The 14,661-nt window shown below is 46.8% G+C and overlaps 1 protein-coding gene and 1 long non-coding RNA gene across 2 annotated transcripts; both read right to left on the bottom strand.

Annotated features, from left to right (window-relative positions):
- Positions 1 to 1,119: 1,119 nt before the first annotated feature.
- On the bottom strand, positions 1,120 to 10,713 carry LOC135387765 (uncharacterized). Its single transcript, XR_010421251.1, has 3 exons — positions 10,639 to 10,713; positions 2,850 to 2,946; positions 1,120 to 1,387 (listed from the first exon to the last, which is right to left on the bottom strand). It is a non-coding gene; the product is annotated as an uncharacterized LOC135387765 (long non-coding RNA).
- Positions 6,732 to 10,638, bottom strand: LOC135387764 (SCAN domain-containing protein 3-like). The gene is made up of 2 exons (XM_064616869.1): positions 9,996 to 10,638; positions 6,732 to 9,202 (listed from the first exon to the last, which is right to left on the bottom strand). Exon 2 carries the CDS (start codon positions 8,826 to 8,828, stop codon positions 7,848 to 7,850), a length of 981 nt encoding a protein of 326 aa, XP_064472939.1. The 5' UTR covers positions 8,829 to 9,202; positions 9,996 to 10,638; the 3' UTR covers positions 6,732 to 7,847.
- Positions 10,714 to 14,661: the final 3,948 nt, after the last annotated feature.

The following is a 14,661-nucleotide window of genomic DNA, read 5'->3' as shown; positions in this document are numbered from 1 at the left end:
TTTCTTTTACTCTCCTGTCCTGATTTCTGCTCAGCAGCGAGGGTTAACCTTGTGCACCCTTGGTTATGCTGCATAGAGCAGTGGTGCACGGTTAACGTTATCATGTTCCCTCATTGGGCTCGGTGGTGGGCGGCCGCACTACCTCCGAAAGAATCGGCAATCGTATGGGTCCGAAAAAAATTCAAACTTCTCATCGTCCTGTGGATGCACCGAAGAAATCTCTGTAGGGCTTATAAAACCCCGCTCCTTCCCGAAACTTCTGGTTATACATTCCGAAAACACACAAACCACTGTGGATATCCGCTTGCATTGTTGGTAAAGTACTGGGCAACACTGTAGGCCAAAAATATAAAGCGAGGAGACCTGTTGGTTGAAGTACAGGACATCATCCAAAGCAACAGTCCGGTCGAAAACATGGGTCTGGAAAACACGGTCTTATGATTTCTAATACTCCGCACAACAACCGTGGAAAATATTTCAGAAGAAATCCTATCGCGCGATTTATAATCGATTTTTTTCTATGCCGCAGTTGGTCCTGAGTAAAGGCCGCAGCGAGCTCTCGCGTGACGTGCATAAGAGCAAGGCCGCATGTGACTTGCGCATGCCTGTTTGCGCGATAGTTGGTTGTTGCCTGCTAGCATTTGCCCATTATGATGATTTTGAGTAGCGTCACTGTAGATACAGGTATGACGACGCAGCCTACGGTTATAGAAAAAAAAACACCTCTCTGCACTCCCAGCAACGGCGCAGTCCTGCGCCCCACTGTGTCCATTGGGAACGTCATGCTCACGTGACTGATGACGTACATAGAGGATCCTTGGGGCAAGGAGTATGCGAGGGAGAAAAACGAAACCGGATGCCTTCAGAGGAGAAGTTTTTATTCGGTGTCTCGAAAACCACGCCGTTTTGTGAGCTAAAACTTTCCACACAGCACGTAAGCCTCCGTGACAGTTTGAAAAAATCAACTTCCGGTTTTCCCGGACTGTCCCTTTAAAGATGACCACCATCGTGGACATTCCGGTAACAGTCACAGCTCACCACTTCCTGAACATAACTCGAGGCGTAATATCCTCCAACGTACGACATATCATGACAGTAATATATAAACATACCTGACAATGATATTCTTGAAGAGTTCCAGGACCAGAATGTAACATCTGTACGAAGAATCATGATCCGTCGAGACGGAAATGAAATCCCCACCAAGCACCTAGTTCTAACTTTTGAGTCAACAGTTCTACCGGAAACACTGGTAGCTGGTTATATCGTGAGCAGAGTGCGACCATACGTACCAAATCCGAGACTATGTTTCCACTGCCAGTTCACAGGTATGCCGCGGGAAGCTGACATGTGCGCAATGTGGTGAACCAGATCACCGTAATGACACCTGTGAAAACCAGAAAGTACAATTGTAAAGGAGAACACCTAGCATACTCACGCTCTTGCCTGCAGTGGAAACTTGAGAAATAATTTGTAACACTTATAATCAAGAGAACATTTCTTTCCCTGAAGCTGGAAGAAGGGTATCCTTTTTCAAGAGCACTCCTTATGCTCAGGCTATGCGCCAGGGGGCAACAGCAGGCCTGAGTGCATCACCCACAGTGACTCCCCGAGAGTTCGGCGCGGACCGTGCCACCCAGAGAACCGACCAGGGCACCTGCCTGATCGATCTTCCTTCGGCTGTGTGCCAACGGAGGAGGCTATGGAGAGAAGTTCCAGCACATCTGGGCACACAGGCACACAACATAATGCCAACACAACACATAAGAAACCACGACAAACGCATGACAAATTAAGAAAACCACGAATCACCGGACCCAAAAAGGACAGTCCAACATAACATGCAAAACAGAACCTTCAGATTTAAACATCTCTTCCTTTCATGTATGATGACTGTTTCCATTCTACAGTGGAACTGTCGTGGTGCCATACACAACTACGATGATATCTGCTACTTAGACAGGCATCGATCACATCTGTTCTCCTTGCAGGAAACATTGCTGAGTAAAAGACACACAACACTGTTCAAACATTACACAACCTTCCGCAAGGACAGGGAGGAGATGTAGCTATAATAGCGAACTCTGGTGTAATTGTCAAAGAGGTAACACTCAACACTCCTCTAGAAGCTGTAGCTGTTAGGGCACAGCTCAAGACTAACCACTGTTGTATCCTTGTACATTGCACCAAATAGCACACGTTACACATGATCAAACCAGCAGTTAAAGAATGGTGGTGCAGTCACAACAAGAACAGGTTTTATGAAGTTACATTTGCAAGACTTGGGATTCTAATACAATTCTATCCTACTATCTGATACAATTCTAATCCTGCTGTCCACATCATGTACAAATGAATGTGAAATAGAATATCTTGTGAGATAAATTCTAACTGGCAATCCGATCTTGGGACGTGCGAATGTCAATCCAGTCAAGGATGATATCGCACTGCAATTATCATTCAAAATTTTTAACCAATACAATGAGGATGAGCATCATGTATTAAACGTATAAGCACCCCCCAACGGAAGGCACGTAAACTTAATCGTATTATTTTTAAGCAATGTTTTTGCAGAGCTGATCATTAGGAGCATCACAGGTCGCACATAAACAGATAATTTATCCAATTTTCTGAATGTACATGAGAATCCTACCGAAAACTCTCAACCTTTTCAAAGACTTCTCGAAACCTTTGTGCGTCGTCAGGTATCGTTCAGCTGGCTAAAGCTTGCTGTTCCAGCCTCAGAACATCAGTTCTTTCATGTAAAGCTTGCTTACTGTGAGAATTACACACACAACAAGTAAGTTCGTAAACTGCAACACCTGATCAAAGTTTAATTAAACTCTTACTGATCTGTGGCAGTCTCATTTTTAGACGTTCTTCAGCACTTCGAGGTGACGACCGGTTGACTTCTGATCGTTGTCCTTTGGCGTTTCCCGAACGAAGCTGAAACATGGCCGGCGCCGAAGCGATTTATTATTCCGTGAATAGTGTAATGGTTCCTCACAAAGTTCCAGTAGTATACGTAGAGGTCCTATAGCCAAGAGTTTTCTCTAATCCAACACAGACCAATTCTAATCCTATTCTAAGCCAAAATCCAGTTCTAATCCAACACAAGCGAATTCTAAGCCATCTGGTTGGTCGTCATTCGCTCCGCCCACTTCACGTTGATTGGGTCATGCTAAGCCTACTGATCGTTTATTGGTTGACCGTAGCTCTGCTCCTTTATGCTAATTAGTTGGCTTGGCTCCGCTCACTTCACGTTGATTGGCAAATGCTAAGCCTACTGATTAGTTCACCATAGCTCCACCCCTTTATACTAATTACTTGATTCCGCCCATTTCACGCTGATTGGTGCATGCTGATCGCTAAGCAGAGCACCCGCCCCTATATGCTAATTAACCGGCTCTGCTGATTGGTACATTCTAAGCCCACTGATCACTCTCCACATTTTCCAGACTTTCTAAGCTCTCTGATTGGCCGTCCCCAATCTAAACCTACCGATTGGCCCGTTCTAAGCCTGCTGATTGGCTGACTAACATAGCCTTCATTAGCACCCACAAGATGGCGCGCTCGGCTGTGGCCTCGCTGCGGCTTGATCTCAGACAGACAGGAAAAAATACATTTAAACATTTATTGAGTACATGTTTGACAAAAGTATGGCAGTCTTAGAGAGATTGATTCCTTTGATGCTGGGCGTCGTTCCGCGGAAGTGACGGATCATGTAGTCGTCTCCAGGACAGCGGCTAAGAAAAATTTCGTCCTCCGCGAGTTGGCACTTCTACGTGCACTGGATATCTTAGTAGCTGTCGGTCACGTCCAGCGAGTGAAGGCACATGCACAGTGATTCAGTAGCGTTCTTGTCCAGGTTAATGCCGGACTACATAGGTACAACGTGCCACTCTCTCATGGCCAAGATGTCACAAGGGCATTCGTGCACGTAGGTGTGCTTATCCTTCTACAGCTTGATGCTCGCCGTACAGTTGCTGGCGTCCAGCGCGCACGAGACGCGTGAATTGAGAACGAGGTACCACATCCTTCAAGTGACAGTCCAAATGACGCTACTCCTTCACCTCATCCTCTGCACTATCTGAGGGGGGAACAACGTTAGGTGAAATCCAGCCATCTACGTCATCCACTCGAGCTTACCATATTCGCAGCTTCCGTACGGGTAGCAGTCCACGTCATTGTAGAGGTACTGTTTGTCGTCATACGCCATCAGACTTCTTTGACATTGCTGATGGTATACATGCACTGTTTCTTTCCCACTATTGACACCTGTTCGTGCGTAGTGTGCTTGAATAGGGTATCGTGGTACGTATCATGGAGGAGGTGTTTGCGCACAATGTTCTTTTTGACCTCTTTAGTTCTTGCTGTGTATTTTCCCTCTCGCTAATTTGATGGAATGCATTTTGGCTTTCAAGCATATTACTTCCTATATGGGTATGCTACCCGTTTAACTTCTGAACGCGCCAAGCCTACCGCGATTCCTCTCGCTGCACAGTGGATGATCACGATCGAAGGAAGACAAGTCTAAATGTTCATCGTCGACTACTGCACGTAACTGATCTTCGTAGTCCTTGCAGAATAGGCCGAGGATCAGAGAATCCGTGTCAAAGTAGCAGGTAATCACCGGACAAGTGAGCTTACTCAGCAGGGTTCCATAGTAGAACGAGTACATGATTAATTTACTCAGTTCTAAAATGGTAATGCCAATCTGCAGGGGGAAACCGCATCGCACTTTAGTTTTGCACATTTCGTACGTGACGCAATCAGTGGACAAAGTTTCCATTTGCACACATTCCGTCCGACTCCCGAGGCAAGTCGCCTCCTCATTGAAGGCTACTCAAATATCCCGCATATTAAATTTATTTAGCAGCGTTCTCACGAAGCGCATTATTTGAGATTTTATAAACATTTTTATTGAACGTCGTGCCCGAGGCGACGCGTCTGGCAACATTGTCCTCGATTTGGGGCCGCAGGAATGGTGCCTGACAAAATTTTAGAATTCTGTGAATTTTCGTCACGCTCATGCCCAATGTACAATAGAGCGCGAGCAGCGCGTAATGGACGACTACTCGACCTTGTCTTTGCACGTGAGCAGCAGCTTTTTGCTGTTGGCCAGCTGATACATTAATTCTTCAAGGACCCCTCGCTGGAATGGTGAGACCCATTGCTTCAGGGTCACGGCGTGGATAGATTTTGGGTACTCCAAGTCGCACACGTACACATATCCCACGTCCGAATTCGTTGGGTGATACGCATAAAATCCACGGAGCTAAAATCCTCGACCCATTCGAAATCGCCGACGGGGAGGTGCTTTACCATACTGAATGCATAAAGATTGTTGCAATCTATGTGCGACATGGTACACCTCCTCTTTATAGGGATCGTTGCCACTGCACAGAGGGTTGTTAGCCCGCAAATGACGCCGCTTGCCTGACAGAGCCCACCTCTAACACCCGATTCGGGAGTTCAGCACATGTCCTCGTCGATGATTAGTTCCAATTTTGCCTTCGTGTAATTTAGGGCACATTGCCACGAATAGGATGCCAGAGAAACGCAATGAAGCAATTCCAATCCGCGCGCGTTGTAGCACAGGCGACGGAAGTGCTGCATTACGTCAGCATGTAATAGGGCATCCGTTTTCAGGTATAATGCATTATAATCCCTCAGATTCGAGCATCCAAAACGTTGAAATACATGCAGCGCGTATTGATAGTCTTCGTCGCTTATATCTTCTCCCGTCAGATCGTTTCGGAGTGCGGATTTTGCCGGAAGAGCCAATTCATCATACACTGCGAAATAGGTAACGTGGCTGTACGGGAATACACCTTTACGAAGCAAGATTTCGTAGTCGTCTCCAAATACCTGCTTCAGGCATTGGAACGCCTCTGCGCCCCTCATAGATTTGACGATTTCCACGAACCCTCTCAGCGACGAATTGAAGTACTGCATGGTGTCTCTGAATAGGAAGGTGCCAATTTTGAACGACCGAATTTTTTCCGTGGAACTGGCCACGATGAAGGGAGCTCGCTTCCACACGAGAAGATGAAATTCCCGCAGCAGTCCGGCCAAGTTGTGCACCATGATGGGCAGTTTTTCTCTCGTCGTGCACGCCACGTCTTGCACAGCGTCGCGATATAATTTGTCTCGTCGGCAGTACAACTCTTGCAATGGTCGTGATGTCGGACACGGGGTAGATTTTGCGCGAACTCCCGTTTACAGTACGTGCCGTGGGTGGCGGCTCTGCGCTAGGCTCGTTGCGCATCATTCAGCGCCATTGAGGCTGGGCAGGCGTTCAGGGCAATCATCGTGTCCCGCATTTCCATCAAAGCTTTCACACACTGCCTTGCAGAATCTTCACCATGGTGCGTTCTGATGCGCATCACCTTCGAGTCGTGGGTACGCACGATACTGCACAGAAATTAGAGGTGACATGACGCTGCATGCCAACACCACTGGGCGCGAGAACGCTCTCTGTGTCCAACGTGACGAGATTCTACGAAATTTTTGCTTGGTTAGCAAAATTACAACATGATTTCGTTTACGTCCGCGCACAGGCGACGATGTTTTGTCATGCTCTTTTCCTCCTTAAAAGAACGCGTGCAACGTTCTTTTTCTGCTTATTTATGCTTATTTTTTCCTAATCAGTAACCGCTCGAGGGACTTGGTTCTGAAAAAATGTTCATCCATAGCCAATAAGTGAATTTTCTTTTCATACTCGAGTTTTGGGGGTCGCGACACGTGTACTCCCTGATCGATGTACTCGTACACGTACACAGATATCTTTTGTTTTTCTCTTCGAATTCGTCCAGATCAGAGTAGGAAACGGGGAAGCGACTAGGTCACCAATACTCCGATGCATAATTTTCATATCTTTTGATCGTGTATTCGAACCCTGTGGATGCAGGAGTGCGAGCGTATTGTATTTGAAACACTCACCCTCCTTACGTGCCAGTAAATGAATATTCGTTAGCACGTTCCTACGTTTAGACCAGTGGTTCTCAACGTTTCCAGCTCCCCGGACCCCTTTTGGCATTCGTCAAGACGTCATTGCCCCCCCTACGCGCGCTAGTGTGAACTACGCAGGAACAGATGCCCGACCACACGAGTACAGTTAGACGGCTTACCAGGTTGCCGAAATATGGTGTCCACTTACGGAAAATACTTTATTCAAGATTGACTAGGACCACAATGTCCACGGGACCTCGTGTTGGTAATCAGAACATTAATATGCAGCACTAGAACACATATATCATTTTCAGCATCGCTGACGCAGTCCACATTTTAAATAAAAATGAGGAGGGGAGAACGAACGAGTGATAGGCAGGCACAATTACGCCACGCGTCAGTGGGAGTTCCGAACACACAACGGTCAATGCGACACTTGTGACTGCCTATTCTTCAGGAGTTCCTCGATTCGCGGAGCTGTGCACGAAAGAGCGCAGATCAGATTCTTACATCTAGCTTCAGATTCTACATCAGATTAGATCAGACTCTACATCTAGCCTGCTTCGTTGCTTCTATTTGATCTGTAAAAGCGCCGAGAACCCAGACTCTCATAGGTAGGTTGACACAAAAGGAAGCAACGTGCGAAGCGCTTTTTCCGAAACTTTGAGGTAAGAACAGCACATCAGCGGCCAGAACTCTGTTATGGTTTTCCCTTCGAACGTATCCTTTGCTCCGCAATCAGTCTGCAGTTCCAAAAATTCGTCCTGACAATTATCAGGCACCTTCCCCACTGGGAGCTTGAAAGGGTTCCGCACTAGAGCCAAGTCGTCGTCCCTAAGTTCAGGGAAGTACCTGTGGAATTCCCCTTCCAAAGCTGTCAAATGGAGCAGAATTTATTTTCTGGGGAACGGTGGAACTTTGCCATCATGGTAACTGCCGCTAAGCATTGAGGACAGCTTCTCGAACATTGCGACGTTGCCTCCCTTCACTTTCCTTTTCCAATTTTGCAGTTTGCACGAGAAGTCCTTCAGTGAATCGATGAACTTGATTATGTTCGTGTTTCTTCCTTGCATCTGAAGGTTCAGCTTGTTCAGCTGCTCAAACATGTCCACCAAGTAGGCGAGACGCAATATCCACGCTTCTTCGCTCAACCAGGCGAAATACGTCGTCTTGCCCTGTTCTTGGAAGAATACCTTAAGCTCTTCACGGAGTTCGAACACCCTGGCAGTCACGTTTCCCCTTGAAACGTTTGTGTGAAAAAGGAGGAACTGATGTCCTGCGTCCATATCACTGCACAGCTCCTTGAAGAGTCTCGTGTTGAGAACTCCCCCTTTGACAAAGTTGACAATCTGGATCGTTAGATCCAGGACCTCTTGCAAGGAAGCTGGAAGCGTTTTTGACGCGAGCGCTTGACGATGGATCATGCAGTGGACTCTCTTGACCTCAGGAGCTCGCTTTTTCACGGCAGCCTGAAAACCCGATTTCGACCCAAGCATAGCCGGCGCTCCATTCGTACAGCAACCGCAGACGTTGTTCGATAAAAGGCCATGTGACTCGAAGAATGAGGACACTTTTTCGAAGACATCTGAGGCTCTTGTTGTAGTTTCTAACGTAGAGCAAAAGAGGAACTCCTCTTTAAATGAAGCCGCGTGCACATATCTGGCGAACACCAGCAGCTGGGAGCATGATGCCACATCAGTAGGCTCGTCCAGCTGAATTGAGAAGAGTCCAAATGCTGCGGATTTTATCTGCTGAACAACTTGATCCCTGATGTCGTCAGCCATGTCACTTATTCGTCTTTGAACAGTGCTGTTTGAGAGAGGAACAGCTGCCAGTTTCAACTCTTGCTCCTTACCCAATAATATTTCAACCATATTGAGGGCACAAGGTTTTATCAAGGTTTCGCCAATGGTGTGTGGCTTTTTTTGCTTCGCTATTTCCAGTGCTATGACGCTTCCATAAGGTTGTGGCCTGCAATTTGGAAGGCTCCCGTAGAGTCTAGCTTCATCTTTTTCAGGACGTTTTCATGACGCTGGAAAAAGCACTTTTCCTTATTGCTGTGCTGAGGGTGAACACTGTGCAAATGTTCCTTCAGCTTGGTCGGCCTCATAGAGTCGTTAGACAAGACCTTGTTACAGACGACGCATTGAGGCCTTTGTTCCCCGTTTATGACTGTGCATATGAATCCGTACTGAATATACGACTCATTGTACCCTCTTCTTTCGACGCTCATTGTAGCCTTCAAGACCTGTAAAACGGACAGGGACCATCTGATGTGGGGTAAATGGTTCACCTTCTTCACGGGGACCGTATGAAAAAAGACAACATAAAACACATTGGCCTTCTCGCTATACTTTGAGCAGCTGTTTTGGCGGCCAGTTTAACTGCAGTATGAAATGATGGACCCGAGTTTCATCACCAGCGGCACGGCCGAGCACGGTAACACGCTACTCAGTGACAATTACCAAGGACTAGGAGGTGGTGGGTTCAAATAGACAAATTAGCGGAAAGTACCCCATTGCATCCGAATTGTTTAGTTTTCACCGCGAAGATACACATTTGAACGTTTCGGACGTCCGTGGACACGAACCCACTCCCTTCCCGCTGATAATTTTCGACGCACCCGATGAACTCCTGAATCTCGTCCATCAAGGTATTTGTGATAGCCCCGTAGCTGTGCGAACGCCAGAGGGCGATGTGCGCGATTGTCTCCCCTCGAATTTCATTTATCATCAGAACAAATGCAAAACCTAAAGGGTATTCCATGCGCGTTCAATATAGCGACCATATCGTGAAAGTGAATAATTACTTATTGTTGCAAATCCTCTACTCCCTGATCGTGAACAGATGCCAATAGCACGAACCTTTTGACGATACCTCTAAATGCGCTGTCGTTCTGAAAGAAGGGTAGGAAGGATATATCCACATCGGGGTGCGATCGGGGGCGATATCGTGAGGGTCAAAAAAGCAGAATACACACCTAGGCACTGAAGACAGAAGCAACCGTCAAAAATGTGTAACAAGTGAGGCGAATAACTTACGTTTGAAGCGAGTTGTGGCTCGAAGCAGACTGTTCTCCCCTGAGGCCCTCCCGTGTCTTATAAATCAGCAGCAAGACTGCATGCCGCAACACATTGGGGCCATCTGTTTTATATCAAAACTTGCTTGCTTTTGCGTACTATCATGGTTTGGAGGTCGTAAATCATGTTTGTGAAGAAACGATGTCATGGAGCTTCAGCAGCCATGCTGCATGTCCCAACACGTTTGGGCCATCTGTTTTATATCAGAGCACAGAGTTTGGGGTTGTAAATCATGTTTTCAGAGAAACTGAGGCCGCACGTATTAAAACGTGAACTGTTCTGCCTCATGAGACAAGTCTATCTGAAGAAAAAACACCTATGAGCCCACGTCAAAGCGGACCGTCTGTATTACATCATAGCCGTCTCATTTCCACATGCTGAAACAAGTTTTCTGTAACCAAAATAAAGGGTTCGCTTATGCAGTTTGGTTTCCAAGAAGTACCAAATGGGGTTATCCAAGTCCTTCGCAGCTAACATGTGCTCTCGCCATATATCACCAGCTGTTCCGACGTTATTGTGTAAACAAAACCGCACCCATCCTTGCGCCTAAAAATAGCCCCATCCAGGGGTGCTTTATATAAACGTTGCAATATATACAACTCACTTGAGGTCCGTGAAGCCAGTGGAGTGCAGCTGCTACTTCCACGGTTTCGCCACGAACACCACCGCCCTCCATGACCACGTGATCATCCGTAACGAATGCCGAAAAACGGCGCCAAAAAGCGCGCGCTGACTGATCGAACTGCGCATGTGCGCTGCGTGCCCTCTCCTGTACCCCCTCACTCGTATTCTTCCTCCCCCCTCTGTTCTGAACGCTTCGCCAGGCCATCTGCTAATATTATCGGGAAGCAGAAAATGAAAATCCAGAAGACGAAGGAATACGCGATACATGCTGTTTTCCAGAAAGTGCAGAAAGTGATGTAATACGGGACAGGCGTACCTCAGTTATGCACACTGTTAGGCGGCAGTATTAAACGACTGATCACTGACATGCATCATATGTTTGTCTGCTTACCTTTTATTCCGGCGTTCGTCTATGGCTCGAACGTCTTCGAAATCCACGAAACGAATCACCGTCTGCCCAATGGTCTGCCCACGCTAGCTGCACAATGGTCAGACGGGTCGGCGCCTTGGAGGAAACAAACGCGAGCGAATCCACCGGTTCAATCAGCCTCAGCCAATCATGATCCCGAAAGGTCACATTGGGGACCAGAGCCAATGAAAAGTAAGTAGCCGGAATTTGGAGGGAAATGCCAGCGGCGACACTATTTTCGCGGCGGCGACACCCGCTTACTGTGCCTCCTCTGGTGAAGCTACTTCCGACGGTCGACTCCGGGTGAAGCGCACAACGAGAAAGCTATGTCTCACTATTGTCTTCAAGATGAGTAAAGTTAGGTAACAGTTGTGCTCATTTTCATTTCATTCGGTGTTTGTAGACAGTTGCACTGAGACGTAAGCGAGATATGTCATCTATTTTCGACAAGCTGGATAAACTGAAGAAACCCGGTGATGTGGACATTCAGAAAATGAGCATTGTTCCGAAGAACGAAAAGTTCGACGTGTTGGACTTACGCAAGGTGGACGCTATGTACAGGGAGGCGGTATACGTGGAACTCCTGATCGAAAACGATAAACGCGTAAAGGTGTACCTACCCAGTTGTTTTAAGCAACTCAAAGATGAAGATTTGCAAGAAATGCGTGAATTACCGGATCTGAAACTAGAGAAGAAGGAGGCGATGCAGGGATGAAATCGCATCGCCTGACATCAACTTTACTCACGCGAAGAAAAAGTGACGCATCCCACCGAGACCAGCGAAAGCCCGCGTCCCATATGTAATCATCAGTAAAATAAAAATACATGTATTTCCGATTTTAGGAGAAAAATGTGTTGTTGTGATGGATTAGGAGGGTCTATAGATAGGCTGATATGATAGGAAGCTATATTGATAGAATGATATGATAAGGATCTATGTAGAAGGATGATAATGCGTATTCATCGACTAAGCAAGTATAGTTTGTAGGGAGCTATAGAGACTAAAGGACACCACGCTTTTTTAAGCAGCAAACAACTTTTTTGGCATCTTTATTGATTTTAGGTCATTAGTGGTAAGATTATTGGAAAACAGGGATACAATGCTCTTCAGTGATTTCCCTTTCCCCAACAATGTCGCCACGATACAACAATACATACCACACATTGAAGAATACAGGCTTTGAATACAGACATCATTATGTTCGTCTACGATGAGATGTTTCAACCTGGGTTCGATGGGCGGCAATCCGTAGAAATAAAAGTAGATCAGTCTATCTTTTATTTACATGTAGAGCATCCAGTGCTCCCCGGCTTGCTGTCGCAGATCGGTGTTGACCCCGATTATTCCCGGTGTATCCAGCGCAGGCAGACGGTCGTCTCGAGCGTATACACCACGGAAGAGTGCTAAAGTCCAGTCGTTGTACTTTAAAAGTCTCTAGATGTCTTGCTCGAACATCGCGCGGGCGCGCTAATCCGCTCCTGTACTTATCCACGGACATGATACTCACACTCTCTGACAGTATCAATACGGTCGTGGGTTCGGCCAAGTGCGTCGGAACTTTAGTTGCAGACGAAAGGTCTCACATCTGATCGGTGACAGGTGGACGGAGGATTGATTGGGATCCAGGTCGTAGCAGAGTAGGAACTTGATTCCGATTGACATGCTTCTTCTTGCGTGTACAGACCCGCTTTATGCACGGTATTTTGCTGTGTGGTGCTGGTGTGAAGCACAATATCCAGGTAGCTTCTATACAAATTATTATTTGTAATCATGGTCTGATTCAAGAAAACGGCAACGTTCTTGAAAAGCGATCTGGTGAAGGCACTGACGGGGTAGTCTTCGTCGTCCTATCGCCCGAATTTGTTTCCGGTAGCGACCCATCGTCACGTACGTTGCAGACTTTCGTCACTATGTACGCAGATTTCAAATCCAGATAGCGATGCCCCAACTGCGAGAGTTGGAACTCTATAACGGAGGATATGTCAGCGACCGGGTAGAATACCTCGTATTCCCCATTCAGTATATGCCATTGCGTTCCTGGCACAGAAAATAATTGTGTTTCCGACTTATCCAACAGAGGAGTGTTGGGGTGTACGACGTCAATCGTGCCCATCTCACAACTAAATTGTTGCCGACGTGATTTATGCTGTCGAAGACGTCCAGTTATCTGTTCTTTCTTCATCTGGCTTCTCCGAGATCTCGGAGAAGTTCTTGACTCGTATCTTTCGCCGATCTTTTAAACGCTCTTCGGAAAGAATCTCCTTCCGACAGATTTTTGGCCACGCATTTAGCTGCGGCGACAGCCGTCTTTTTTAAGTAGGGCAACACGCGTTTAAAGAGTGGAATAGCGAAACGCCAGAGCTTGAGAAAATAAATTTCCTCCCCTCTGGTACAGGTGCGACCTGTATACCGTTGGAACGCCAAATTCGTAGACTGGTACCGCTTTAGTGTACATGCTTAAAGTGCAGCGTTAGCGTCGATCTACCGCGATTTTGTAGCGGTAGGTTGCGACCCGTATCGTCGCGTATAGAGACGGTGATTGAGGAAATTTCTCGCTGAACTAACATAAAGTACTGAACGGGAAGTAAGCTGAAACTCAGTTGCTCTTTCATTCTATCGTAAACGAATAGAATTAATTTCAGTATCGGTTGACGCCCGTTTCCCACTACGAAGGGCGTGACGAGATCCGTGTATATCATAATACAGTTAATGGGAAGATCTATGGTCACTTTGTTGACACCCGTATCATTTTTGGTAAATATGATTTTCGAACCAAAACCCAGTAGGTACGCAGAGTAATCGGACAACGTAAGCGACACGTTTTCTCACAAGGCAAGCGAAAACTTCCTCGCCAGTGCATCGTACGCGAGGGAAGCGACGGGTTGCAGACACTAATTGACGGCGCTCACGAGAGCTTCGGGTGTTTCGTAGTAATTTGGTGGATGTGAAATGCGCAGAGTTTCCGTCTCTCGAGTGTTTATATGAATGCAGTACGTCCTCAATATGGGATTACACATAATGCGCTTTCGGAATCCCTCAACGTGGATGTGCTTCACCTGAATGAAGTCCAGGAACTCGGTTGACAAGTTGAAATTCGCCGGGAGAGAGAGCGAGTAAGTGATGTCTTTGTATTCCACCCTTGATTCTGTATTGTTCGTCGCTCTGACGAATTCATTGAATGTGTCGGTAATTAGCGATCGGAGTTTCAAAATTAGATCGTTATTGATCAGTATCAGTCGACGAACTCGCATAATAATGGCCCTTTCCTTCACAAGCGGTAACACATTTGGGACCGTGCGTACTCTGCTACCCTCCAGGTGTCTGCGAGATGTCTGCGATTCCAAAAGCGAGATGCAGCGGTCTGTCGATTAATTTCACCGAGCGCACGCGCGATAGTGGCTTCAACACGTAATGATCTTCCTCGTCAGTCCACTCTACCCCGTATTCAGGGAATATTTTATTCAATTGTGTGTCCGTATCTTCGAACAGGAGCTGTTTTGTTTGCCTGTTCTCCGTTGATAGCGTCGTCAGGTTATCTGGCGCTTGGTTCACGTTCAGGAAGCTGTTGGGAATGGAAAATCTCTCTAGACGGA

Source organism: Ornithodoros turicata, chromosome 3, assembly GCF_037126465.1.
Source record: "Ornithodoros turicata isolate Travis chromosome 3, ASM3712646v1, whole genome shotgun sequence".
Lineage (NCBI taxonomy): Eukaryota > Metazoa > Arthropoda > Arachnida > Ixodida > Argasidae > Ornithodoros > Ornithodoros turicata.
This window is presented reverse-complemented; position numbering and strand designations above follow the sequence as displayed.